Here is a 26,882-nt window from a genome sequence, read left to right as displayed (position 1 = left end):
AATTGTAAATAATTTCTTTTAAACAAAATCCATGCATGGACATTATAGCTTTTTTTTAAAGGTATTGCCTCCTCACAGATACTTTTGAAAAATTTACAAACACCATGAACACACTACATATTCCATTATGTCATGCAAAACGAATCAGTTTGTAGAAATAATGCGAAGTGTAAAAACCAACATTACTGTAAAAGAAACACTTAAGTTGCTAATTGATGACTACCATGTCACCACTAAATTGCTGGAGTTGGCTACGCTGGATTTCCCTGGGAACAAATCATATCTGAGAACACCGTTTTGCTGCCACTATATGTATTGCATCATCCAGTTCCTTTGATTTTGGGTCACGTGTCCACTGAGCATGCAGTTCTGAGCTCTTGTACCGAGCTGTACACAGAGACAATTATTGGTTAAAAATTCAATTGTTGCAGTTTTTAACTATTCATTCCAAAACAAAATTAAGTCCCCTAATGTTACAATAATAATGTGAAATACTTTTGTAATGAAACAATGGGATAGAATGATTTTTCATTAATTAATTACTTTTTAGGTTACACCAATCATCTTTTGAATTATTTACGACAAATATTGGTATTATGACTGAAGCATCATGGAAAGTACAAGTAGGCAGTCTTTTCTTGGACAGTATCTGCAAGATATATGTGATAATGCCCTAACTTGGGTGAATGAACTGACTAGTGAAGAATAAGAGCTTTTATTATGGCAAAGCAATGGTCATTCATACTGTGATTTAAGTGTTTCGTGTGTGTGTGTGTGTGTGTGTGTGTGTGTGTGTGTGTGTGTGTGTGTGTGTGTGTGTTAAACACAAAGACAAGTACCTGCACAGATTCTCTCTACATAAGAAAATTTGCTGTATTCTCTCTATTTAAAAAAAACTATCCTGAAAGCAAAGTATGATTCTCAAAATTTGCTTCTCTTGGACCAAAACAATGTATGCTTGCAGGATCATCAGGAACACATACCGTATGTGTGTGCATTTACCACCAAAATGTTAAATTGCTTCTAAATTCCATTTCTATTAGGAAACATACCAAGATCTAATTAAAATAATAACATGTGATATAAATAACAGTCTTTATGCTTCATCTGTGTGAAAAATGCCCCACCAGTTCATTGCTTCAAACTCACCTAGAAAATGAAATAGAAGACTATGCTCCTGATGAGATGGTTCAATACAGTCAATGGGTATCAACTCATAGAATGACTAACTGTTCACATCACTTCTCTATCAGAATCCTGCGACAAACTAAGAAAATTGAAAAATTACTCCACACTCTTATTTCTCAATCACAGCCTGATTATATGAAAATGAGGAAGAATCAGTGTTAACTTTAATGGATTTCAGTGAAACTCTCAATTTTGTTGTTAAAGATGAAGTACAGGGGTACCATTGGATCAATGGCAGCTGCACTCTTCACACTGTCCATGTATATTACAAAAAGGACAAACAGTTGCATGCAAAAAGTATTTGCATTGTTTCTGATGACCTAGAACATGATGTTGCCTTGGTTTACCAGCCTCAGAAACTGTATTGAATTTTTTAAAATGTGAATTCCCTGAAATTCATCTTGTGTATGTTGAATATTTCACTGATGGTTGTACTACACAATACAAAAATGGTAAGGATTTCAGAAATATCTGCTACCACGAACACAACTTCAACGTACAGTGCAGTGGGTCATTTTTTGCTACCCGCCATGGCAAATCTTCCTGTGATTGTACTGGTGGCAGTGTTGAAAGACTTGTCACAAAAACAAGTTTGCAAAGAGTTTATAAAGATCAAATACTTACAGCTTCACAGGTATTTGAATTCTGTCACGAGAACCTGCAAGGCATTTCAATTCTCTTTGTTTCAAAAAATTAAATGGTACAAGCAAGACATTATCTTTCTCAGCACTTCCCAAGTGCAAAAACAATTGCTGGAACACGATCTATGCATCACATTGTACCAATATCACCAACCGAGATTGGAGCAAAAAGGCTGAGCTGTGATACAGATTTTAGTATTGTGGATGATTTCTCAGATGCACTTCTGCCACTAAGGCCAGAATGCACTGTGCAGCCCAACTGCTATACTGCATGTGCATGAGACTCTTCTTGGTATTTGGGAATTGTTGATAAGGTTATTTGTGAAGGATATGTTACAGTAAGGTCATGCATCACCGTCCTCCTATTGGCCTGATAATGATATTTGTGATGTTTCTTTCTCTCATATTCTGTGTGAAGTTGATGTCCCCACAGCAACATGCCATACTTATTCTCCGAGCAAAGAGTCCTCAAAGTTGGTGGAAGAAAAGGGGTTCTAATACAAAAAAATATTATCTAAGCATTGAAAGGTCTCATCACGTGTAGTTCTGAATCAACTTGAATGCAGATTGCAGCACCAGCATTTTGTGCAGTATTGACAATATTGGTTTTTGACAAAATGTTTAAATATTATAAACAAATTGCTATGTATTTCTACATTGAGTTAATTTGGTTGTGACAGAGGTAAGAAAGTGTTCATATGTCATGTACTGTACAAGTTGCTCCATATTTTATAAAGTGTAATTTTTTTTCATATATTGCAATTTTCCTTCAATTTGGATATTGTTATGTGTACTTATGTGTGTATGTGTGTAAGTAGGACAATGACAGAAATCTCAGCAAGGAAACCTGGTCATCAGGAGGTGGAGAGGGAATGAGAGAACCAACGGGAAATGGTCACTACACAGAGGTCATCATGTGGCGGCCAGGAACGAAGGAGGAGAGGGGAAGAGAGGAAATCAGTGGCAGAGATGCCACATGCAGCACTAAAAGAGTAGGGGAACCATCATGAAGATGACACAGGTCATGGTCTGCAAGAAACTGGTCGAGGAGGAACCCCTGACTAGATGAAGAAGCACTGCCCCACAAAGGGTGATAGGCACTGAAATCCCAAGGAGGAGGAAGGGAGGGGTGAGTTGCCGGAGAGCATTTAGGGCAGCAGATATAGGTGGCCTGGCAGGGAGCGAGATAGAGATTGCAAACTGTGATGGCAGAGTCCAAGTGGACCCAAACGGCAACCGCTTCCAATGTGGTATGAATGAGACCCATGTACTAACAATATCCATACAGACCAACATGCAGACACCCTCAGAAGCCCTCAATGGGCCAACCTGGTTCTGACAGAAAGCACAGAACTCAGTAAGAGACAGTGAGTGAGCATTAGTAAAATGAGATTCCTCAAGAACAACACAAGCTGATGAGTGAAAGGCAATACGGGATTGCAACTCTGGGAGGTGAAGATAGTATTCGTTACAGTTCCTCACTGAGCGGGTATCGAAATGGGAGTTGAATGGGCTGGAGCCAGTCACGTCACATAAATTTGATGTCAGACTCAGGTTGTGAGCGGGGGAGATGACACCTACAGGAGACATTGAAGGAGGGGGCCTTGTCCTGGTATTTATGTTTTCTCTTCTTCTCTTTCATAGGTTGAGGAGGGCAGAGCACAGAGGGAGAGCACGATTTGAAAGATCCAGAACTGAGAAAGAGGAGGCAACCTTGGGGAGCACAGACTGTATGTCCTGTAGCCGAGTTGTGGTAGCTGATGCTGATAGGAGGGGTCACGGGAGGGACACCCGTCACTCTTGGGTGCTGAAGAAGGGAGGCACTTCTATGACCGAGGAGGTGGAGTGGCACCCAGAAGGCAGAGCATGAGAACCACAGGGGAGGGGCCAAGCAGAGGGGGCAGGACTCTGATAAGAGACACATAAGAGGGCGAAAGGATATAACAGAGGCAAAAATTGAAGACATCAACACATCGTCGATCCAGGAACTTATAGTCTTGTATCTTCCTTTCTTTCTTGTAAGCTGGGCAATCTAGTGAGCACGAAGTGTGATGGTCATGACAATTTACGGACACAGGTAGCAGTACACAGGGGCTCCCCCCATGAAGTGGGTGGCCACAGCCACCACATAGAGGGTCTGCTGTACATTGGGAAGGCATGTGCCTGAAACCCAAGAACCAAAAGCAACTCGTGGGTGGCAGGCTATACAGGCTCACGTCACACCAATCTCACATAACCTTGAACTCTTGAGAGGGTATCTCCCCAAAAAGCCAGAATAAAGGCGGCGATATTGGTGTGGGCATTTTTACGAGCTTTCTGCACATGTTAAACAAAATGAACACACCATTGTTCCAGATTAGCCTGCAGTTCCTCATCAGTTTGAAGGATGAGGCCCCTATGGAAAATGACTCCCTGGACCATATTCAGAGACTGGTGATGTGTAACAGACAGCGGGACATTGCCAAGATGATCACAAGCAAGAATAGCTGCAGATTTGGTGGAAGAAGAACCTTTGATCGACAGGGAACCCAACTGCATTTTCCACAAAAAATAGCGGATTTGTGGGGGTGAATGTGTCCCTGTCACATCCTAGTGCAGACCCAGTAGCAGGGAAGGTGTTTCAGTCCAAGCCGGCGAGCCTAGACCTCCTCCCAGGGTGTGGCCAGGGAAGGGAAGGTGGCAGAATCATAAGAAGCAGCATTCAATGATACATTACTACTTTCAGACACGGCCATAGGAGAACGGCCAAGTTTTTGGAGCTCGATATGCCTCTTGTGCAAAGTATTCACCTCGATACCACTCACTTCGATCAGGGGCTCTCCCCATGGACGCCACCCAGCCATGACAAGAAGCATCTGGTATGGTGGCCATAGCAGTGAGTTCTGATTCTCCAGAATAACAAGCAACCACTCCTAGGCACATATGAGGAGGCAACAGCTCAGGCATCAGAAGTGTGTCCTGTGTTGTCAAGGGGGTCAGTCAGATGGGTACATAACAGTCCCACCACATGCGCTGGCTAGACGTGCTGGTGATCGAAGTGGAGGGGGGCTACGGCAGGGAGGGAAGAGAGGAGGGAAGTGGGCAGAGGAATCCATGCCATAGACACTAAGGAGGGAGTTCTTCCCCAAATGGCTCACACTACAAACAGAAAATTTAGATGTAAATGGAAGGAGGATAACTGCAGTCAGCTGCAGTGGGACATTAAGTGGAATCATCTTAATGTCCCTGTGTAGCTGACAGCAGTGACCGCCCTTCCATTTACAAATTGTGTTCACAGTTGCAGTAGCTACGTGGTGTGTGTTCTTTTGAAGGAACAAACACTACGCATTCACGTAAGTCTGGACGGGCAATGGATCCACTTTCTTCAGTGTGAATGCACGAAATACATCTGACCTCCTGTGGGAAACTTAGTAGCGACGGGAGTATAATTGACAGGGACTGCAGATAGTTACCGCTTGGCGGGAGTGTGGATTGGCCGTGAGACGTACCAAAGTAGTTCACGCAGTTGCGATAATGCTGTGTCCTGGATGTCGCAATGGTTATCGCACCTCCCTAGTAAGCAGGAGATCCCGGGCTCAAATACCGATCCAGTACACATTTTCGCTTGATGCCGCTGATTCCACTTAATGTCTCCTTCCAATTACATATAGTGTTCACAGCTGTGGGATCTGTGTGGTGTCTGTTGCTTCAAAAGAACAGACACTACACATTCATATAAGAAAATTTAGAAGTGGGGTCAAACCACAAAGAGGGACTAATAACGCCAAAAAGGATGAAAGAGAAAAAGCGAGGGAAACAAAACTGCAAGGAATACAGGAAACCAGATAGATAGCCAGGCCGACGTAAATAAGATAATCGAGGAAGGGGGAGGAGGTGGCAGCGGGGAAGGAGAGAAGGCAATGAAAGGACACTGGGAAGGAACTGCAGCCCAGGAAGGAAGAATGGTTTGCAGTAACTTGGGGCCCTGTGAGCACCATGCACGAACTCATGGAAGAATTCTGAGCCCCCTGGGGCATGTTAGTTGAAGTGTGCAGGGGCAGTGGGTTACCAAATAATGAGGCCAGGATGATTATGGGACTGGATGATGTGTTTTCAAGTTGACTCATCTGCAACTATTGCTTGGTAGTCATACTGACATAAAGGATTGTCCTGCGTTTGCAGCAGAGTAATGGCTGCTTTCACAGGTTGCCTGGCTTCTGATGGGGTAGGAAATGCCTGTGACAGGACTGGAGGAGGTGGTGCAGGGTGGATGGATTAGGCAGGTTTTGCAGCTTTGTCTGCTACACGGATATAATCCCTGTGTCAAGTGGTTGGGAGTGGCATAGGGATGGACTAGCATGTTGTGTAGGGTGGATAGGTGACAGAACACTACTTTAGGAGGGGTAGGAAAGATCTTGGATAGAATATCCCTCATTTCAGCGTAGGATGAGAGATAATCAAAGCTCCGGGGAAAGGTATATTTCAGTTGTTCCAGTCCAAGGTGATACTGGGTGACAAAGGGGGCGGTTCTTTGTAACTGATTTTTGGGGTGGTGGAAGGATTGAGGGTGTGTGAGGATATGGCACAGGAAATCTGTTCATTGACTAGGTTCAGTGGGGTGGGGGTGGGGTTGAAACTTATCTACATTCCTTCACAACCTTAACGCCTTTTCCTCCCCTACGTTTCACCTGGTCCTTCTCTATGAAACGTGTACCCTTCCTGCATGCTGACATCCACCTCTCTGATGGCTCCATCCACACTTCTGTCCACATTAAACTGACTAACCACCAACGATACTTGTATTTCAACAGCTGTTATCCCTTTCACAAGAAAAAATCTCTCGCATGCTGTGTAGCCACCCAAGGATGACATATCTGCAGTGGTGAGAACCCCCTTGCTCAACATGCTGAAGCCTTCACAACGGTTTTCACAGACACATGATACAACCCCCATCCCCAAACCTAGTCCACAAACATATTTACTGTGCCATTGCCTCACACATCCCCAATCCTACCACAATCCCTACAAGTCAGTTACAAAGCAGCACTTCCCTTGTGAACCTGCATCACCCTGGCTGGAACAATGGAACCATATCCATCGCCAGGGCTATGATTATATCTCATCCTGCTCTGAAATGAGGGACATCCTACCAGAGATCCTTCCCATCCCTCCTAAAGTGGTGTTCTGTCGCTCACCCAAACTACAGAACAGCCTAGCCCATCCCTATGCCAACCCTAACTCCCAACCCCATGACACAGGGATTATATCCCTGTGGCAGACCAAGGCCCAATCCAAGCACCCAGCATGTTCTACCCCCATCACAACCACTGCATCTGCCGCAAAACAGCATTGGCACCATTAGTCTATTTTGTGTGTGTGTGTGTGTGTGTGTGTGTGTGTGTGTGTGTGTGTGTGTGTGTGTGTGTGTGTGTGTGTGTTATACTCTAACTCTTCAATGGATAACTACAAAAGTCTGCAAGTGTTCTTTCTTTTGTCTGTGCCTGTCAACATCCCAACACTTCTGCGTTTCATCGAGTGGTCTTTAATCCTATGTGATGTAAATTGCAACAATTCCATTTCAACTAGTTTTCCACTATAATTATTAGCTTTTTACCTCCTTATATGAAATACCCTTGTTTATGACAATGTGAACTTAAGTTTTCTTCTTGAAATATAAAAATGGATTGTTATCACATCAAGGAATTAGTTATATTTAAAAACAAAGATGATGTGACTTACCAAACGAAAGCGCTGGCATGTCGATAGACACACAAACAAACACAAACATGCACACAAAATTCTAGCTTTCGCAACCAGCGGTTGCTTCGTCGGGAAAGAGGGAAGGAGAGGAAAAGACGAAAGGATGTGGGTTTTAAGGGAGAGGGTAAGGAGTCATTCCAATCCCGGGAGCGGAAAGACTTACCTTAGGGGGAAAAAAGGGGTATACACTCGTGCGCACAAACACACATATCCACCTGCACATACACAGTCTCACAGTTTTGTGACTGTGTATGTGCGGATGGATATGTGTGTGTTTACGCGCGAGTGTGTGCCTGTCCTTTTCTTCCCCCTAAGGTAAATCTTTCCGCTCCTGGGATTGGAATGACTCCTTACCCTCTCCCTTAAAACCCACATCCTTTCGTCTTTCCCTCTCCTTCCCTCTTTCCTGACGAAGCAACCGCTGGTTGCGAAAGCTAGAATTTTGTGTGCATGTTTGTGTGTCTACCAACGTGCCAGCGCTTTCGTTTGGTAAGTCACATCATCTTTGTTTTTAAATATATTTTTCCCACGTGGAATGTTTCCCTCTATTATATTCAAGGAATTAGTTATATAGTAATATCTACATCTACATCCATACTCTGCAAGACACCAGATTGTGTGTGGCGGGGGATACCTTGAGTACCTCTATCGGGTTCTCCCGTCCATTCCAGTCTCTTATTGTTCGTGTAGAAAGAAAGATTGTCAGTATGCCTCTGTATGGGCTCTAATCTCTCTGATTTTATCCTCATGGTCTCTTCGCGAGATATACGTAGGAGGGAGCAATATACTTTTTGACTCCTTGGTGAAGGTTTGTTCTCCAAACTTCAACAAAAGCCAGAGCAAACAAACAAAGACCAACACGCATCAATTAAACAATCAGAGGAAAACGAAATCTTAAGACAGCCACCAGAACAAGCACAAATAGAACACGAAGAGACACACGTGTTAGATATAGAAGAGAAATTTCAGCTGACATATATAGAATACAAAGACACAAATACAGACATCAGACCATTCTTGCATAGACCGCCAAATAACCCACAAGTCGAAACAACAATAAAAACTATCAACAAAATCATACACAACAAAATAAATGAAAATACAACTATGGAAGAGTTACAACTATTGGTTTATATAGGAGCACTCACTACACTAAATATACACACTAGGCAGAGATCAGAACAAACCAATACACAGAAGAAACCCACAAAACCAGCATGGCAACACAGGCTACAGATCAGAATAGAAAAACTGAGAAAAGACATCGGACAGCTAACACAATTTATAAGAAATGAAATATCAGACAAAAAACGAAAAAGGTTAGGTAAAATCTCACAACAAGAAGCAATAGAGCAATTAGATGAAAAGAAGCAGAAATTACAAGCATTGCCCAAACGACTTAGAAGATACAAAAAAACGGAAAATAGAAGGAAACAAAACCAAACGTTCAACACAAACCAAAAGAAATTTTACCAGACAATAGATAACACACACATTAAAATAGACAATCCACCAAACATAACAGACATGGAACACTTCTGGAGCAACATACGGTCAAACCCGGTACAACATAACAGGCATGCACGATGGATACAAGCAGAAACAGACACATACAAGATGATACCACAAGTGCCAGAAGTGATAATTTTGCAACATGAAGTCACCCAAGCAATTAATTCTACACACAATTGGAAAGCCCCTGGAAATGATAAAATAGCAAATTACTGGCTAAAGAAGTTCACCTCAACACATTCACATCTAACTAAATTATTTAACAGTTACAATGCAGACCCATACACATTCCCTGATACACTTGCACATGGAATAACCTATCTGAAACCTAAAGATCAAGCAGACACAGCAAACCCAGCTAAATATCGCCCCATAACATGCCTACCAACAATCTACCAAATATTAACTTCAGTCATTACACAGAAATTAATGACACATACAACACAGAACAAAATTATAAATGAAGAACAAAAAGGCTGCTGCAAAGGAGCACGAGTATGTAAAGAGCAACTGATAATAGATGCAGAGGTGACATATCAAGCTATAACTAAACAAAGGTCGCTACACTACGCATACATTGATTACCAAAAAGCCTTTGATAGTGTACCCCACTCATGGTTACTACAGATATTGGAAATATACAAAGTAGATCCTAAATTGATACAGTTTCTAAACATAGTAATGAAAAACTGGAAAACCACACTTAATATTCAAACAAATTCAGATAACATCACATCACAGCCAATACAGATTAAGCGTGGAATATACCAAGGAGACTCATTAAGTCCTTTCTGGTTCTGTCTTGCTCTGAACCCACTATCCAACATGCTAAATAATACAAATTATGGATATAATATTACTGGAACATACCCACACAAAATCACACATTTGCTAGACATGGATGATCTAAAATTACTGGCAGCAACAAATCAACAACTCAACCAATTACTAAAGATAACAGAAGTATTCAGCAATGATATAAATATGGCTTTTGGAACAGATAAATGTAAGAAAAATAGCATAGTCAAGGGAAAACACACTAAACAAGAAGATTACATATTGAATAACCACAGTGACTCCATAGAAGCGATGGAAAAAACAGATGCCTATAAATATCCAGGATACAGACAAAAAATAGGAATAGATAATACAAATATTAAAGAAGAACTAAAAGAAAAATATAGACAAAGGCTAACAAAAATACTGAAAACAGAATTGACAGCAAGAAACAAGACAAAAGCTATAAATACTTATGCTATACCAATATTGACCTACTCATTTGGAGTAGTGAAATGGAGTAACACAGACCTAGAAGCACTCGATACACTTACACGTTCACAATGCCACAAATATAGAATACATCACATACATTCAGCAACAGAAAGATTCACATTAAGCAGAAAGGAAGGAGGAAGGGGATTGATCGACATAAAAAACCTACATTATGGACAGGTAGACAATTTAAGAAAATTCTTTCTAGAACGAGCAGAAATTAGCAAAATACACAAAGCAATCACTCATATAAATACATCGGCTACACCACTGCAATTTCATAACCACCTTTACAACCCTTTAGATCATGTAACATCAGCAGATACGAAGAAAGTAAATTGGAAATAGAAAACACTACATGGCAAGCACCCGTATCATCTAACACAGCCACACATCGATCAAGACGCATCCAACACATGGCTAAGAAAAGGCAATATATACAGTGAGACGGAAGGATTCATGATTGCAATACAGGATCAAACAATAAACACCAGATATTACAGCAAGCATATTATTAAAGATCCCAATACCACAACAGATAAATGCAGACTTTGCAAACAACAAATAGAAACAGTAGATCACATCACAAGTGGATGTACAATACTAGCAAATACAGAATACCCCAGAAGACATGACAATGTAGCAAAAATAATACATCAACAGCTTGCCTTACAACATAAACTTATAAAACAACACGTTCCCACATACAAGTATGCACCACAAAATGTACTGGAGAATGATGAATACAAATTATACTGGAACAGAACCATTATAACAGACAAAACAACAACACATAACAAACCTGACATCATACTCACCACTAAAAGAAGAAATTAACACAACTAATTGAAATATCCATACCCAATACAACAAATATACAAAAGAAAACCGGAGAGAAAATTGAAAAATACATCCAACTGGCTGAGGAAGTCAAGGACATGTGGCATCAGAATAAAGTTGACATCATACCAATTATACTATCAACTACAGGAGTCATACCACACAATATCCACCATTACATCAATACAATACAGCTACATCCAAACTTATATATACAATTACAGAAATCCGTAATTATTGATACATGTTCAATTACCCGAAAGTTCCTAAATGCAATATAACATATACCGTACAGTTAAAAGGTAGTGACGCTTGATCAAGGTCCGCGTCACGTCCCATTTTTAACCAGACTTAACGTCTGAGAAAGTAAAGAAATAATAATAATAAAAGTATTTACGCACACCAACCATTCAAAGCCACTCAAGAAGTTCCTAACTGCTGATCTTCACAAGGAGATCATGTGATGATATAGGACTAAATCAGAACTACACTAACTGAGTTCCTTACCTTCATAAAAATTGATTTTGTTACAACTGGGATATCATATGATAGATGATCACAACCTGGGTCAAATGGTTCTTTCAGATAACTACCATGCTTCGCAGCACCCAGGGCAATCAGTTCATCAGGATTTACACTACATAATAACTCTGAATTGGGAAACATTTCTGAGACAGATTGCTGAATTATCGGGATTTTCGCAGATCCACCGCACAGGAGCACCTAAAAGAAATATTTCAGAATTCTGTAGTACACTCATAACATTAGTAGAAATAAGAAAAGGTCTGAAAAGTTAAATAGACATACAAGAGGGAGCTTATGTAACTAGTAACATAAATCTTACTCTGGTCAATATAGTAATTCTTAAACAATTCAGTAATGTGTAATCAAACAATGGAAACTCCAGAAAAGAATATCAGCAATGTAGGAAAAGACAGATTGCTACTTACTGTGAAGAAGAAACAGCAAGTTGCAGACAACACAATTAAAAGACACTCACTTATAACTTTTGGCCACACACACACACACACACACACACACACACACACACACACACACACACACACACACACACACACACACACACACACACAGAGCCACCATTTCCAGCATCTCGGGCCACAATGCTTACGGTAAGTAGCAATCTGTCAGTAATTTGTAAGCTATTTAGCATAACTATAACAGAGTCATGCTGTTTCACTTTATGGATCATTCTGTCCCAAAACTGACACAGAACAATATATTTCAATAACCAGGTGCTACAATGATGCATCCGTCAGGAAACGAATTCTTGTATACAAATGCTGGAAAACAATAGCGCGTCATCCACTAAGACAAATCTCATACAAACATTATACAAAATCTCAGGCAGAATCATGGACGTATATTAAAGGTGGATGATGTACAAAAAGTGCAAATGGATGATGAGAGATCGTTCATTTACTTGCTGTACAAAAATAAGAGAACGGTTTGCTTCAATTTGTATTTCGTCTTCATTACAAGAAAACGGAGACACTAGTATTTGAAGAGGTCATAACAGAGGTGAAATGATATGTAAAGTAGCACACTTTGTTTGACAGAAACAGCTTTGTGTTTCACAAGTGAGTCAATGGAGGAGCAGCAGCAATGCTAGACAATTTGCAGTATGGTATCACTTATAAATCCTCATGCTCTCTAGAGACAGCATCACAATAAGCATGTGCAGTGCAACAAAGAACAACAATTGTATGATGCCTCTTCCCCATATTTTGACTCACTGAACAGTCAATCACAAATTTATTTCAAATCAACTATACCTGTTACCAATAAGGATGAGAACAGCTTCATGTGTAAGACATCTCAAAATATAAACACAAAAGGTATAAATCTGACAGAGAAAACTACTTTACAAGACAAATAAATGTTAGTTTGAGTTGATATCTTCCTTCTAAACGAAGCCCAGCAATCTACGTACATCACAAAAGACACAATATACAGAATATACTGTATGAGCTACAAAAGGTACATGGCCTAGCCAAAAGAGCAGCCAATTTTCCTTTATATCAGTGTCAATGTGTGCTGGATGTACATCAGTGCACATGACCATTTTGATACATGTCATGGCATTCACACAGCAAACTCTCCACAGGGTATCTACTGTAGACAGTGGAATAAGTCTTATAACATTGGAATAGAACAATTATGGAACACACAGATCTCTTACAGGGTGTATACGGGGACAAGGAGAAAAAATTCCTGGATCTCCCAGTGAAAAATACATTTTCTCCCGTGTGAAAATACACTTTTTCCCTGTTAAGTGACATTATACTTTCCGTCAGAACTGTAAAACTTGTCAATCCTTTGAACGGATATGGTTTTATACAGCAGCATAGAATTTCTCAGCACTTTACAAAATGAAACTCAGGGGGAAAAAAACACGTTCTGGGCAGCAACATGTATGCTGCATATTTTTGTATTAAGAAAGTATAAATTCGAATTCCACCAAAGGAAAAGTTGATGGCTTAAGTTAATATCCATAGTGTTGCTACATGAAAAGCAAAGCTTTCACATAGAATATTTGTCTCGAATATTAATAAGCTACAGGAGAAGCTAAGCTTTCACATATAATGTTGATCTGTTTAGTGCATGTTCCACTTTAAGATACATCACACAAATACGCCAGTAAAATTTTTAATACCGACATAAATCTCTGATCTTCTGGGCTCAAAATTCTTCTAAATGGCTCGTCATCAAAGAGTTGATTTTTAAATGAGAGCAAACACTCTGCGATTTAAGAAATTCATTGTACATTCTTGCACATAGTTCCTTTTGCGTAAAAGGAAATTTACTTTTAAAATATCGCTTTTCGAACCGCAATTCTCAATATTTTCCTGCGACCTGTTAAAAATAGATTCATTTCAGCAGTTGCCAGAGAGCACCAGATAAGAGGCGTCACCACGCTTGCACAGCTACGGTGACGTAGGAAGCCCGTATGTTCGTACATTTAAAACATTAAAAGATCTTTCTTACATTATGTCATAAGAGAAACAAGACATCAGAGGACACACCAAGAGCATCGGAAGTTTGTGAACCATACTAAAAAGCATAGTTTGACTTAAAGCGCTCATTCGCATGTCCAGATTCCCAATGATGTAGGCCTCAACCTCATATTAAGCTTTTCAGTGTGGTTTTCAGGATGTAAATTTTCTTGGAGTACCAGTACTGTATTATCTCATGTTTGGATCTTTATTATGGCATAATTCTGTACGTGCTAGAAGATGGAATCGTGCACTTGAAATGCAGTGAACAGTTGAAACTAGCCAATGGAGTGGAATTAAACACTGCGTGTCAAATTTACTGCCTCAGCAGGAAAGCTTAATAAAAGCCAAATTTCTTTAGAAAACCGACAAAAATAACTACACTGTTCTGCAAGGTGATTAATGCTTGACTGTCATAAAGGTGGAAATAAAATAAATTCTGAAACTAGTAACACATTTTGGCCTACCATAATTATGTGAATGTATTTTAATTCACTTGATAGCTCCCAACCACAGAAATCTGTCTTGTTTTCATTTGACGTGAGAGCAGTAAACGAAGAGGAAACACAAAAATCACTAAACGTAAACACGTGTCACGTAGAGACCCTCCACTATAGCTCAGACTGCTCTGCACACATAAAAAAAAAAAATTTTTCAAAAAAGTTCATTTTGTAGTGCACATCTTTCTGAAGAGTCTGATACATAAAACATATATCTGAGAGGAAATGTAAGAGATGTTATTTGGTCTTAAGTGTGCCGAAGTGCAGTGCCACGCCTCTTCAAACAACATTCTTATACCACAGATCACTGTATTTCGCTCTGTGTAACTCAAAGGTGTATATTTTGTAACGGATCCCATCAAACTATTTCAGGACTGTGGAAATTAAAATTCCTGTAGTCTCTCTCCTTCTCCCAGTCAGTCAGTTTGATATTCTGCCCCTCTTATTTTTAAAAAACATGCAATTAATACTGGATGGGATTATTTGTAACCAGGAGAACGAGAACTATTCACAAAATCAGGACTCTTTATTACCTATTAGCTAATAACTTGCTCTTCTGTGTGACATAAAATTAAATATAGGATACCTAAAACCAGTAAAGACAAGAGACATGCAAGACAGTACACATTTCTTCAATCCTTAGGTCCTAGTGATTTTTCTCTCTAATCTTGCTACAGCTTTACATGGTGTGCTTTCCTTTCTGCGAAAGAGCTATTACCTCATCAAAGTTTGTCAAACATTTTGCTACATTTTGCTACATGATAAATCGAAATGTCGTCTAATACTGAAAAAGCTGTTAATACAAATAGTACCCAAGAATGGTGTGGTTTCTCAATCTAACTACATCTGTTTTGTCACTGTTTCCTGGATAAAACGAAATAGGCCATTCCAATACTGCAGCAATTGTAACACACACCAAATAAGGAAGACTGTTTTGGCAATAATGATCATTTTTATATTACAGCAATATAATTCACAAAGTAGCAACACAAAATATCTATTTTCCTACTACAATCAAAAAGCTTTATGTTAGGAACTAGTTTCAAATTTCATTCATATGCTCCAGTTTCATGCACGAGAATAAAATTTTTTTATGAATTTGGAATCGTCATATTCTTCCATAATTTGTGTGATGTCCCCATTTCTTCTCCTTCCTCGTACTAACAAACAATCTTGTCATCACTAACTCTGTAACTATTCCTACTACTGTCAAAACTCATTCTCCGTTTAACTTTACTAACCCTGCCACAATCACTGGTTTAGTTATCCAGCGATTATTCTCCGGTTAGGTGTTAGTATGTGTTCGTACAATGCATTTTCTGCACTACTCCCAGAATGGAACTTAAGCAGCTGCTAGTTCGTGACTACAACTGGCCCTGTCTAATGTAGTGATGTGGCCAAAAATTTTCCGTCAAAATTCACTTTCTTGGATACACCGAGAAGGTAATACATAAACTTTCTTACCTGTTATTCCTGTTAGTCATTTATTTCAACTCTGGTAATCTGAATCTATGGATTTCGCTAGTAATTATAACAACGCTGAACATTTGCAAACCAAATCAACCACATAAACAAGCAGCAGTTGGCATTCACCGGTTCGGCTTTATTCCGCTCAGCTCGTATAGCCCCGTCCCGTTTTGTCTGGAGGAAAGTTCATGTCTAGATGTGATGAGGATTCCCCTGGCAGAGATATCATGTACACTATGCACGCATTCAAAAATCAACTTAGAATGTGTTCAAAAATGTCCAAAAATCAGCAGAGGTGCATTTCAAAATCATATGAACAATCGACAGACCGACGTGCGCTGGATGTTAGGTGCTTTGTAAAAGGTTTTTTCCCCCTCAAGAATATGAATCTGCCCTCTCCCCCCGCAACTGTTGCCTGGTTCAGATACAACTGTTTGCCGCCCCCCCCCCCCCCCTCCACCCTCCACCAGATCCAGGACTGCTGCGCACGCTCGAATGTGGCAGCTTGGGCGCGCCAGTAAATTTTTTCCAGGTACCCCATGTGGCTGGTTGCTGCTACTGCTGCTTGCACAGCCAACAGCCACATTTCTGTAGCCAGAAGCGGGAGAAGGTATTACTCATACGTGTGTGCACGAGCCCGCTCGTAACTACTTAAATGAATCTAATTTAAACAGTTGTGACGTCACACTCATCGCAGGCAATTCGTTGTTATGAAGCATTGCATAGTCTTCCTACAGCCTTTAACACATTTTGCTGTTGACAGACGCTTGTACGTGCACTGTGTTAATTTATATGGCGCATTTCGTTTGCAATTTAAGTTTTATTTTCATTTTTTTCTCTCGTTCATGTTTTAATGCTGCAGTATTATTCTGGAGTAGTGGGATACAGTAATATCCTTTGTTAGAGTATTGGTTCTTACCAGTCAAAGTTACACAAATTTAACTGGAAACTAAAACAACGAAAAATTTCCAGAATTCTAAAAAATTCCCTGGTTTTTCCTGGTTTCCTCCTGGATGAACAAATTCCCGGGTTTTTCCCAGATCTCCCAGTTGTCCCGGGTCGTATACACCATGTCTTACAGATTGGGGAAAACAGCAACAGTATAGAAGATGCCAACATAAAATATGTTTAAGATCAGGTCAACTGCTTTAGGAATGGCAAGGGAGTGACAGACTGTCTGTCAATGCCAGTGTCATCTTCTGACATGAAGAACCACTTTCAGGATTAAAAATTTGTGAAAAGTAGACTCTATAAATGACAACTGATGAATTGTGCATTACCAAATGTGCTCCACATCATTGCGCTGGAAGAAGATGGCAAGCAGATATTTTGCCTGCTTAAACGCAAAATTCATGGAAATCTCTGGAAATTTAATTACTGTGAAATTCTTCCTTTGAATCACACTGATATGAAATGAAGCCTTGTGCTTGCAGTTTAGTATGGAATCAAAGTGACAACTGATGCAATAGCACTCATTGTCCTTCTCAAAAACCACAAAGAAAGGAAAAGGAAGATAATAGATTGCAATGTACCGTTCACTGTAATTAGAGAGAGAGAACACAAGCACAGATATGATCAAAATGAGGAAGGAAATAGGACAAGCTTTTCTGTAACGAACAATCCCAGCAAATGCTATATCTATTTCAGAGGGGGAGAGGGAGGGACTATGACAACCCTAAATGTGAATGGCTCGATGTCGATTTGAATTCTGGTCCTTCTGAATATGAATCCAGTGTGCTAACTACAGTGTTCCCTGGTGCAGGGTGGAGTGGCTACGAGCCAGCACGGTGCAAACAGGTGACGGAGGCGAGGTGGGAGCCAGAGAGGTTCCAAGTAAAGGCAGCTGCAAATCTAACAAGTTCTTACATTGAGGCATCTCAGCTGCTCGATAGACTCTATCAGTGGCCAGCTGGCCACTGAATTCCACTGTGCTGGCTGCTCACATTCCACACAATACTGATGCGGCTTTTGCCCCGAGCGTTTGCAGCATGTTCTTGACGATGCTGTGTGGCCCTGGCTGACACCCAGCTGAGTCACAGTAGGGGATGCCTACCATGTGAAGATGCCTAGTGTGGATACCTGCTACACTCTGAGCAGTGGTCCAGCCATGCTACTGGAGATGACCTGGTGTAGTCCACTGCAAATTGGGACTAATTGTGGGGAGGGACTTAGTGTATAGAGCTGTTGTCCATCTGTGGCCTCAAACCAGTGACTTTTTATTGGCAGGTCCACGTGGTATCCTCATTTGGCAAAACCCTGTCGCCCCAATTCGGCTGCAAGACTAAGAATAAATCCATTACAAAAATTACTTGTACTTATTGTCAATAGCAGTGCACCATTCATTCATGCATTTGCAGCACTATCAGTCACGTATCCAAAAACTCCACTGCCACTGTCAGTTTGGACAACTGCCTTGCCCTTTGCTGCATTAGTATATGCAGTACTGCTGAGTTCACTGTTTCAACAAGCTAACCTACATCAAAACACTGCACTGGCCTTGTTGAATTATTACAGTGACAACATCCCGTGCTCGCCTGCTTTCATAGCTGTGGCAATGCACTGCTCAGATTTGCTCTAATATGGCCATACATGAGAGTTGAGATAAACATGGGTATTTAAAATAAAAATCCAACCCAGTGGGTCAAATTTAGTTTTTGTGGGTTTTATTGTTTTTTTCTATTTTTCACATTGACGATAGTTCAATTAAAATTCCTATTATTAACTTATTCAAAATGTAACCCATTCTTACAATTACTTTATTAGGCCCCTTTTCTTGCCCTGCTAGCACTGCATCCATTGAGAGGATCTTCTCCACCTACTGGCTTGTTTGGTCAAAATTAAGAAATAATTTAGGAGAGAAAGGACCTGACAAATTAGTGAAGATCTAAAAAATTTCTGCATGCTTCAAAAAGAATGTACTTTACATTCATTATTAAAGTTTTTTTCTTGTAGTGTAAATGTTATTTATCTGTGTGTCTTATATTGCAAGAAAAGTTAAATACAATATTAATTAAAAAATTCTTCCGATATTAAATAGTTGCCTCGATGGCTTCCTTGAATTTGAGAAAGGCTAACTATATTGTGTTATACTACTTTACAAGCGCCCCCCCCCCCCCCCCCCCCCCGCCTTACACACACACACGCACACGAACAAGACGCACCATTTTCATATCACACTACTTGTTTGTACAAATTACAAATAAATTTTATACCCAAAACAACTAGCAAGTTGCTGACGTGTTAGATACGGCATCAAATCTTTCTTACTAAGCTGCTTATTGCTATTTGCTTAGAAGTCTTCTTTTTGCACTTGTTTTCACTTCTGGCAATTTAAACCTTCATGGCTTGTCCCAGTGCTTCCTTTTCTCTTACTCCTAAATTTACACCTACTCTACATTCACACTACAAAGTTATACTCTCACTTTCTCTTATGCTCTATGGATCCAGTCTACTAAAACCTGGAGTATTGGTGGTTTATGCTGATGACTGGCTCTCCACCTCAAAAGAATAAAAGCTACACGCACCAGAGTCAGAGCCACTGTAGCACTTGGTACTGCAGCACTCACAATCATTGTCATATGTCGTCATCCTTCTCTGAAATGCTCTACGTGTTGCATTAAGTGCTTGGCTGAAATGACCCCTTCCTGCACAGCAATAAATCATTCCAGGGAATGGATTAGGTCAGGTTCTAGAGTTTGATTAATAAATTTTACATTCTGCATTGGTAACAACTCTAAAGGCACATGCGGCAATTACAACTTTGTCTGTGAGATGTTTAACTGCACAATTCTTGTAATTGTGGCTAGTAGATGGAAGGTTCACCCTCTTATGTCGCATGTAGTAACATTTACTAATAACCTACTTACCTTTTTAAAGTTCAATCCGTCTGGCCTCCATGAGCTTCCCCTGACTTCTATGTATTCCAAAGGCTCGATACGTGCTCACAAATTGTTATTCAGTGTGTTTTTCTGTCAATGGGTGACCGACGATATGGTGTGCCTGTGTCTTCTGCACTGAGGAAACTTTATAATCTTCTCACACCATGATGAGCTGCTATTCAATTACAAGAGGTGGTTTGCTAGCTTCAGAGCATACAGTGGAGCTGATCATAAAAGGTTTGGTGGCCAACACTATTTCCGCATGATTGACTGTTTCACAGGTTTTCATCTAGAATGACTGAGCATACTGACACATCAGACAACCATAATCAACTTGAGACCAGGCAAAATGCACTATAAAAAAAAAGAGCTCTTAAGTTCTGCCTACTTCCCATATTCTGTGACCAACATATCTAAAAATACTGAGTGCTTCCAGAGTTCACTCATTTTGCTTTCTTACATACAGCAGCACAGCTTGCGACAGACTAATCGGAGCTGAAAATCTTGACAATTGAACTGAAGCAGCTAAGACATATGAACTAATATTCTCATTTATTTGCCTTGCACTTGCTGCTGGTATACACTAGACAGCAATATTCATGGTAAATAAAAGAAGAAGTGAAGATTAGGGTCTTATAGCCCACCAATGACAAGGAAGTGAGAGTACGAGCTCAGTGTATGCAGGTATCGGGAACGAAATCGCCCACATCCTTTTCAAGGGAACTGTTCTGGCATTTGCCTACATTTATTTGGAGAAATCACAGAAGTTTAAATTTCACACAGTGTCCCGGATGGTTCAGTGGTTACTGCACCTGTCTAGTATGCAGGAGAGCCCAGATTTGAGTCTCGGTCCAGTACACATTTTCGCTCATCGCCACCAATTCCACTTAACGTCCTGCGGCAGCTGACAGCAGTTATCCCCCTTCAATTTACATATAATTTTTCATAGCTGCAGATTCTGCACTGTGGTGTCTGTTCTTTTAGGCAAACATTATGCATTCACATATTTTGAGAATTTACATACATACACACACACACACACACACACACACACACACACACACACACACACACACACACACACACACAGTGTTTCCTAACAGGAAACATAGGTAAGTGAAAAGACTGGAGAATAATGTAAAATCACCATCACCACCACCACCACCACCACCACCACCACCACAACCACAACAACCTTGCATCTGTGACATACAATGAAGAGCCAAAGAAACTAGTACACTTGCCTAATATCGTGTGGAATGTGTGGTTCATCCATAAAGGAGACCAAGTATAGAATACTAGTACAACTCATTCTTGAGTACTGCTCGAGTGTTTGGGATCCCCACCAGGTCGCATAAAAGGAAGCATCGAAGCAATTCACAGGCAGGCTGCTTGGTTTGTTACCAGTAGGTTCGATCAACAAATGATTATTACTAAGGTGCTTCGTGAACTGAAATGGAAATCCCTGGAGGGAAGACCACATTCTTTTTGTGAAATACTATTGAGAAAAGTCAGAGAATCAGCATTTGCTGCTGACTGAAGAATGATTCTACTGCCATCAATGTAGTACATTTTGCTTAAGGACCATGACAATAAGATAAGAGATATTACAGTTCATATGGAGGCACGTAGACAGTTGCTTTTTCCCTTGCTCTATTTGCAAGTGGACAGGAAAGGAAATGATTAGTGTTGGTACAAGGTACCTTCTGTCATGCACCATAAGATGGCTTGCCGAGTACATATGTAGACATAGAGCTTGAAAATTCACCTGAAAGTATGATGCTATGGTCATAGCCTTGAATCACTGACACAGAAGAGCAATACAGTATAATAAAATAAAATAAAAAATAAGAAATAGAACATGAGCATTATCACAAGAAGAAACACCTGACTCAGAATTGTTACACAGTGCAAAAGGGAATGGTAAATGGGAGGGTTGGGGGCATGGAAGGGTATGAGAGACTGGGGAAGGGATGGAGAAAGGGTAATGTTGTAAAATGGTAGTAACTCTACCAGATGACTCACCTTGTTTATGTCTCTGCAATTGATACCTGCTTGGCTCAGTGCTTCTTCTATGGGGGCAGTGCACATTTTCACAGCTGCACTAATCAAATTTTCAAATCGTGCTCTTGTAACATTGTAGCTAAAGTCTGTTCCTTCACACAAAGACCCAATAAAACAATGAGCTGTACTCATTGTGGACAAAATGTGTTTGCACTGCTCTGCAGCATTGTACAATTTAGCCATAGCACGCCGACTATCATTTGGATCCAACTTCCATTTCCTGCAATAAGAAGAAAGTATTATGTTTAAATGGCCCACACATATTGAATAATGGTATCACTAGTCAGTCTTCCTTCTTTTATTAAAAAATTGGAAAGCAAACAGTTAAGGTTGTTATAGTAGTTTTTCACCACAACAACTGCTCAGTTTTTTATGTGTTCCAATAAGAAACTCTATAGTAGAATTAAGGGAACTGATAATTACATATCAAAAAGATAGATTACTACTCACCACATATGGGAGGTGCTTGGTGGCAAACAGGCACACTGAAAGAAGACTGTTTGACACTGTAAGCTAAAATACTAAGTCCTTTGTCAGATGTAGACAATCTCTCTCTCTCTCTCTCTCTCCTCCCCGCCCCCCCCTCCATCTACACACTATGGCCCAATGTCTCCACTGTTTAAAAATACACACATTTAGACTGTATCTCTTAATACATGGTGTTCTGCATTTATTGTAGCACCACAAAAGGTGGAGATGACAAAAAGGGGGGGGGGGGGGGGGGGGGGGGGGGGGGGGGGGGGGGAATGAAATGGCAAAACTTAATTGCGTGCTGGTTCACAGCCACCATAAGAGGCTCATACCAATTGATAAGACCCAATGATTTAACAGGATATTTAAGGTACCTAGATTAAAAGACAGCCAAGTCCATTTCTTTTGAACATGGACTTCCAAGCAGCATTAAAGCTTCCATAAAATGTGTACACGTTATTAAGTAAAACGCAATAATATCCTTCAAAATCAATGACGAGTCTATTCAAAAATAATGTCAAAATTGCATTTCAATGCAAAACGCCCAGCTTCAGAGACAATCGCTTCAAAAACTAGTCAACTAACTGTAAAGTTCTTACAAGTCCGTTATATAGGAGACCATGTTCATATAAGCAGACACCTGACTGCACATGAGCATGGAAGACAGTGTTGTTTGGAAGTGGATTTTCTTTAGTTTTGAGTCTAAATATCCTGATATCTGTGACCTGATTTTATATAGGTTACAAACAAATATTCTGTTATGGAATATCATTCATATAAGTGATAAAAACATTCTCTTCCCTGGAAACGGGAGGGGGGGCAGGCAATAGTGTATAGAACACTTGTGAGACCCATTATTGAGTACTGCTAGAGTGTTTGGGATCCACATCAGGATGGATTAAAGGAAGACATCAAAGCAATTCAAAAGCGTGTCGGTAGATTTGTTACCAGTAGGTTCAATCAACATGAAAGTATTGCAGAGATACTTCGTGAACCCACATGGTAATCCCCGGAGGAAAGCTGGCATTCTTTTCCCGAAACACTACTGAGAGAACTTAGAGAATCAGCATCTGCAGCCAACTGCAGAACAATTCTACTGCCACCAACATAGCATCACATATGGACTGCACAGACAATGTAAAAGAAATTAGGACTCGTATGGTAGTATATGAACAGTCATTTTCCCCTCACTCTGTTTGCAAGTGGAACAGGAAAGAAAATGACTAACATTCGTACAAGTTACCCTCTGTCGGGCACCATTAGGTGGCCTGCAGAGTATGTATGTAGATGCAGAACAGAGGAGGTTGCAAGGTATTATGTTATTTCTTTCTCAGTACAGGAAATTTTAATGACCAACATAATTTTTTAAATTTTCGTTTCTTCTAAAAATACCACGCAAAGCCTGCTCCTAGCAGCTTACTGTTGTTGTTGTTGTGGTCTTCAGTCCTGAGACTGGTTTGATGCAGCTCTCCATGCTACTCTATCCTGTGCAAGCTTCTTCATCTCCCAGTACCTACTGCAACCTACGCCCTTCTGAATCTGCTTGTATTCATCTCTTGGTCTCCCCCTATGATTTTTACCCTCCACGCTGCCCTCAAATACTAAATTGGTGATCCCTTGATGCCTCAGAACATGTCCTACCAACCGATCCCTTCTTCTGGTCAGCAGCTGACTATCTGAGCAATTTAGACAGAAGTCTGGCACTGAACATAATGTCGTGGCTTTGAAGGTGTCTTTCCTGTGGTGTTACCACACCATTGGCATTTGTAGCACCACATTAGATTGGGTACCTAAAGTTTTACTTTTAGTATAATAAATAAAACCTTGATGATTTCTAGGATAGCCAACTGAATGTTAGGCTGAAGGCAACAGTTCTCTACAGTTCAACATTCACTTACATCATCAAATTCCTCTCTTCTGTTATGCTTCCGATTCCCCACTACTTTTTCAGTTCAGCAGTGTCAATGTCCATGACGTCCGTACAACTTACAAGGCCTTATGGTAGCTGAGGGTATCGTGTTTTTCTACTCCACAACAAAGACATTCTGACAAGATTGTGCCTTTCAACAATGATCAAAGTTCAATTTCCTGGTGCAGTTCCAGAGGGTTTTGGTGACTGCTAATGACCCACCCGTAACATGAAGATATTTCTTTCGTCTTAGTTGGGATCCACATGCATTCCCACAAACAGCTTGGGTTCTGTACAGTCCACCCAGATAGAGGGCACTGACTGCCTATGTAGGTGTTATAAAACTACAGTGTGGCAGGTTCACCTGAGGTTACCACTAACGACCATTTCGCCTCAATGGTCATCCATCCTATCAGCACACATCTATAAGGTCTTTTCTTCTTCTTCTTCTTTTTTTTTTTAGAGAGAGGGAGGACATCATGTTTCAATTGTCATAGCCATGTAGTGTACCAATTAAGTAAACCTGGCACAAATAATGCTGGGCAAGCCAGTAATCAACAGACTGCACAAAGAGTGGCCTAGTTGGTTGGTTTAAAAGAGTGAGGAAGGGACCAAACTATGAGGTCATCGGTCCACTGTTCCAAAGGAAACAATGCCACAAGGGTGAGAGTAAGATAATGAGACAAGACCAAACAGAATGAAAGGAAAAAGACAACGACTGAAGGTCAACACACTTAAATGGACAAAAGGGGACAAGAAAACCACAAAGACGCAAAAAACAGGTAGAAGATCTTAAATCAAAAAAGCACGTTACCATGGCTGGCTGACAATGAGGATAAAAAGGAAAAGCCAGCCACTCTGCAACACATTAAAACCCCCACCCTGAAAGCACGAGGGTGGAGGACACACAGGGATGAAGGACATGTGCTAAAACTTGGAGAAAATGATAAAACACACCCTCAAGAATAAAATGTAAAACTAAAGCTGCTGTTGAGGCATTATTGCCCAACACTGAAGGTAGGGTGCTGGGAAGGTTAAAAGTCCGCTGCAGAGCGGCGGAAAGTGAGCAGTCCGGCAAGAGATGGACGACTGTCATTCGTGAGCCACAGTGACACTGAGGTGGGTCATCACGAAGGAGGAGGTAACCATGAGACAGCCACGTATGGCCAATGCGGAGCCGACAGAGAAACACAGAGTCCCTGTGAGAGGCACGCACCGAGGTCTTCCACACATTCGTAGTTTCCTTATGTGCACGCAGAGGCATGCACAGAGGTCTTCCACACATTCGTAGTTTCCTCAAGGGCACGCAGCTTGCTGTGCGTACTGAGGTTATGCCATTCTGTCTCCCAAAGCCACAAAACCTTGCGGCGTAATACTGAGCTCAGGTGCAGCCATCACGCAAGGAATGCTGCTCTATATGTCCTCCGTGACCATAGGCAAAGCCAACATGACCATTAGCCATCGAGCCATTGGTGTAAACCACTTCGTGGCCCCAGTACGTGACGAGAATCGAAGCTGCAGCCTAGATGTACACGACTGAGGTGTTCGTGAATGAACCTCAAGTGTAGGTGGTGAAGGCAACAACTGAAGTTCAGACAGAAGGGTTTGAACACGAACTGCAAGTGTAAGCCCTGACCTGGGCCGCCGATGCAGGAGATGAACCGCCACGGGCAGGAAAAGGAGACCGAAATTCAGATGCGCAAGAGAACTACAAACGTATGCAATGTAACTGGAGAGCAACTGTGCACGCCTAACCTGCAATGGAGGGACTCCGGCCTCCACCAGGACACTATTCACCAGACTCATCCTAAAAGCTTCTGTCACTAGGCAAACGCCACAGTGGTGCACTGGGTCGAGCAAACGCAATGCTGAGGGTGTAGCCGAACCATAAACCACACTCCCATACTCAAGGCGGGATTGAACAAGGGCTCTGTAGAGTTGCAGTAGCGCACAGCGATCTGCACCCCAATTGGTGTTGCTCAGGCAGCGAAGGGCATTGAGGTGCTGCCAGCATTTCTGCTTAAGGTGACTGAGGTGAGAAAGCCAAGTCAATCGGGCGTCAAAAAACAGTTCTAAGAATCGATATGTCTCCACTACAGTGAGTGGATCGACATTAAGGTGAAGTTCTGGTTCCAGATGAACAATACAACACCAACAGAAGTGCATTATACACGACTTTGCGGCCGAAAACTGGAAACCGTGGGCTAGAGCCCATGACTGCGCCTTGTGGATGGCGCCCTGTAGGCACCACTCAGCAACACCAATACTGGTGGAACAGTGTGAAATTCAGAAGTCGTCTGCATACAGGGACAGTGGGACGGATGGCCCTACAGCTGCTGCTACACCATTAATGGCCACTAAAAATAGAGATACACTCAATACGG

At 41.0% G+C, this 26,882-nt stretch overlaps 1 protein-coding gene across 1 annotated transcript in view; it reads right to left on the bottom strand.

Annotated features, from left to right (window-relative positions):
* LOC126471249 (heat shock 70 kDa protein 14-like) overlaps window positions 1-26,882 on the bottom strand; it is a 192,591-nt gene that overhangs the window by 12,976 nt on the left and 152,733 nt on the right. Inside the window, exons 3-4 of the mRNA XM_050099366.1 lie at window positions 22,080-22,338; window positions 11,700-11,915 (exon numbers count right to left, since the gene is read on the bottom strand). Of these exons, the coding sequence (XP_049955323.1) occupies window positions 11,700-11,915; window positions 22,080-22,338 (475 nt within the window). The remainder of the gene's footprint in view (window positions 1-11,699; window positions 11,916-22,079; window positions 22,339-26,882) is intronic.

This window comes from Schistocerca serialis, chromosome 3, assembly GCF_023864345.2.
Source record: "Schistocerca serialis cubense isolate TAMUIC-IGC-003099 chromosome 3, iqSchSeri2.2, whole genome shotgun sequence".
NCBI lineage: Eukaryota > Metazoa > Arthropoda > Insecta > Orthoptera > Acrididae > Schistocerca > Schistocerca serialis.
This window is presented reverse-complemented; position numbering and strand designations above follow the sequence as displayed.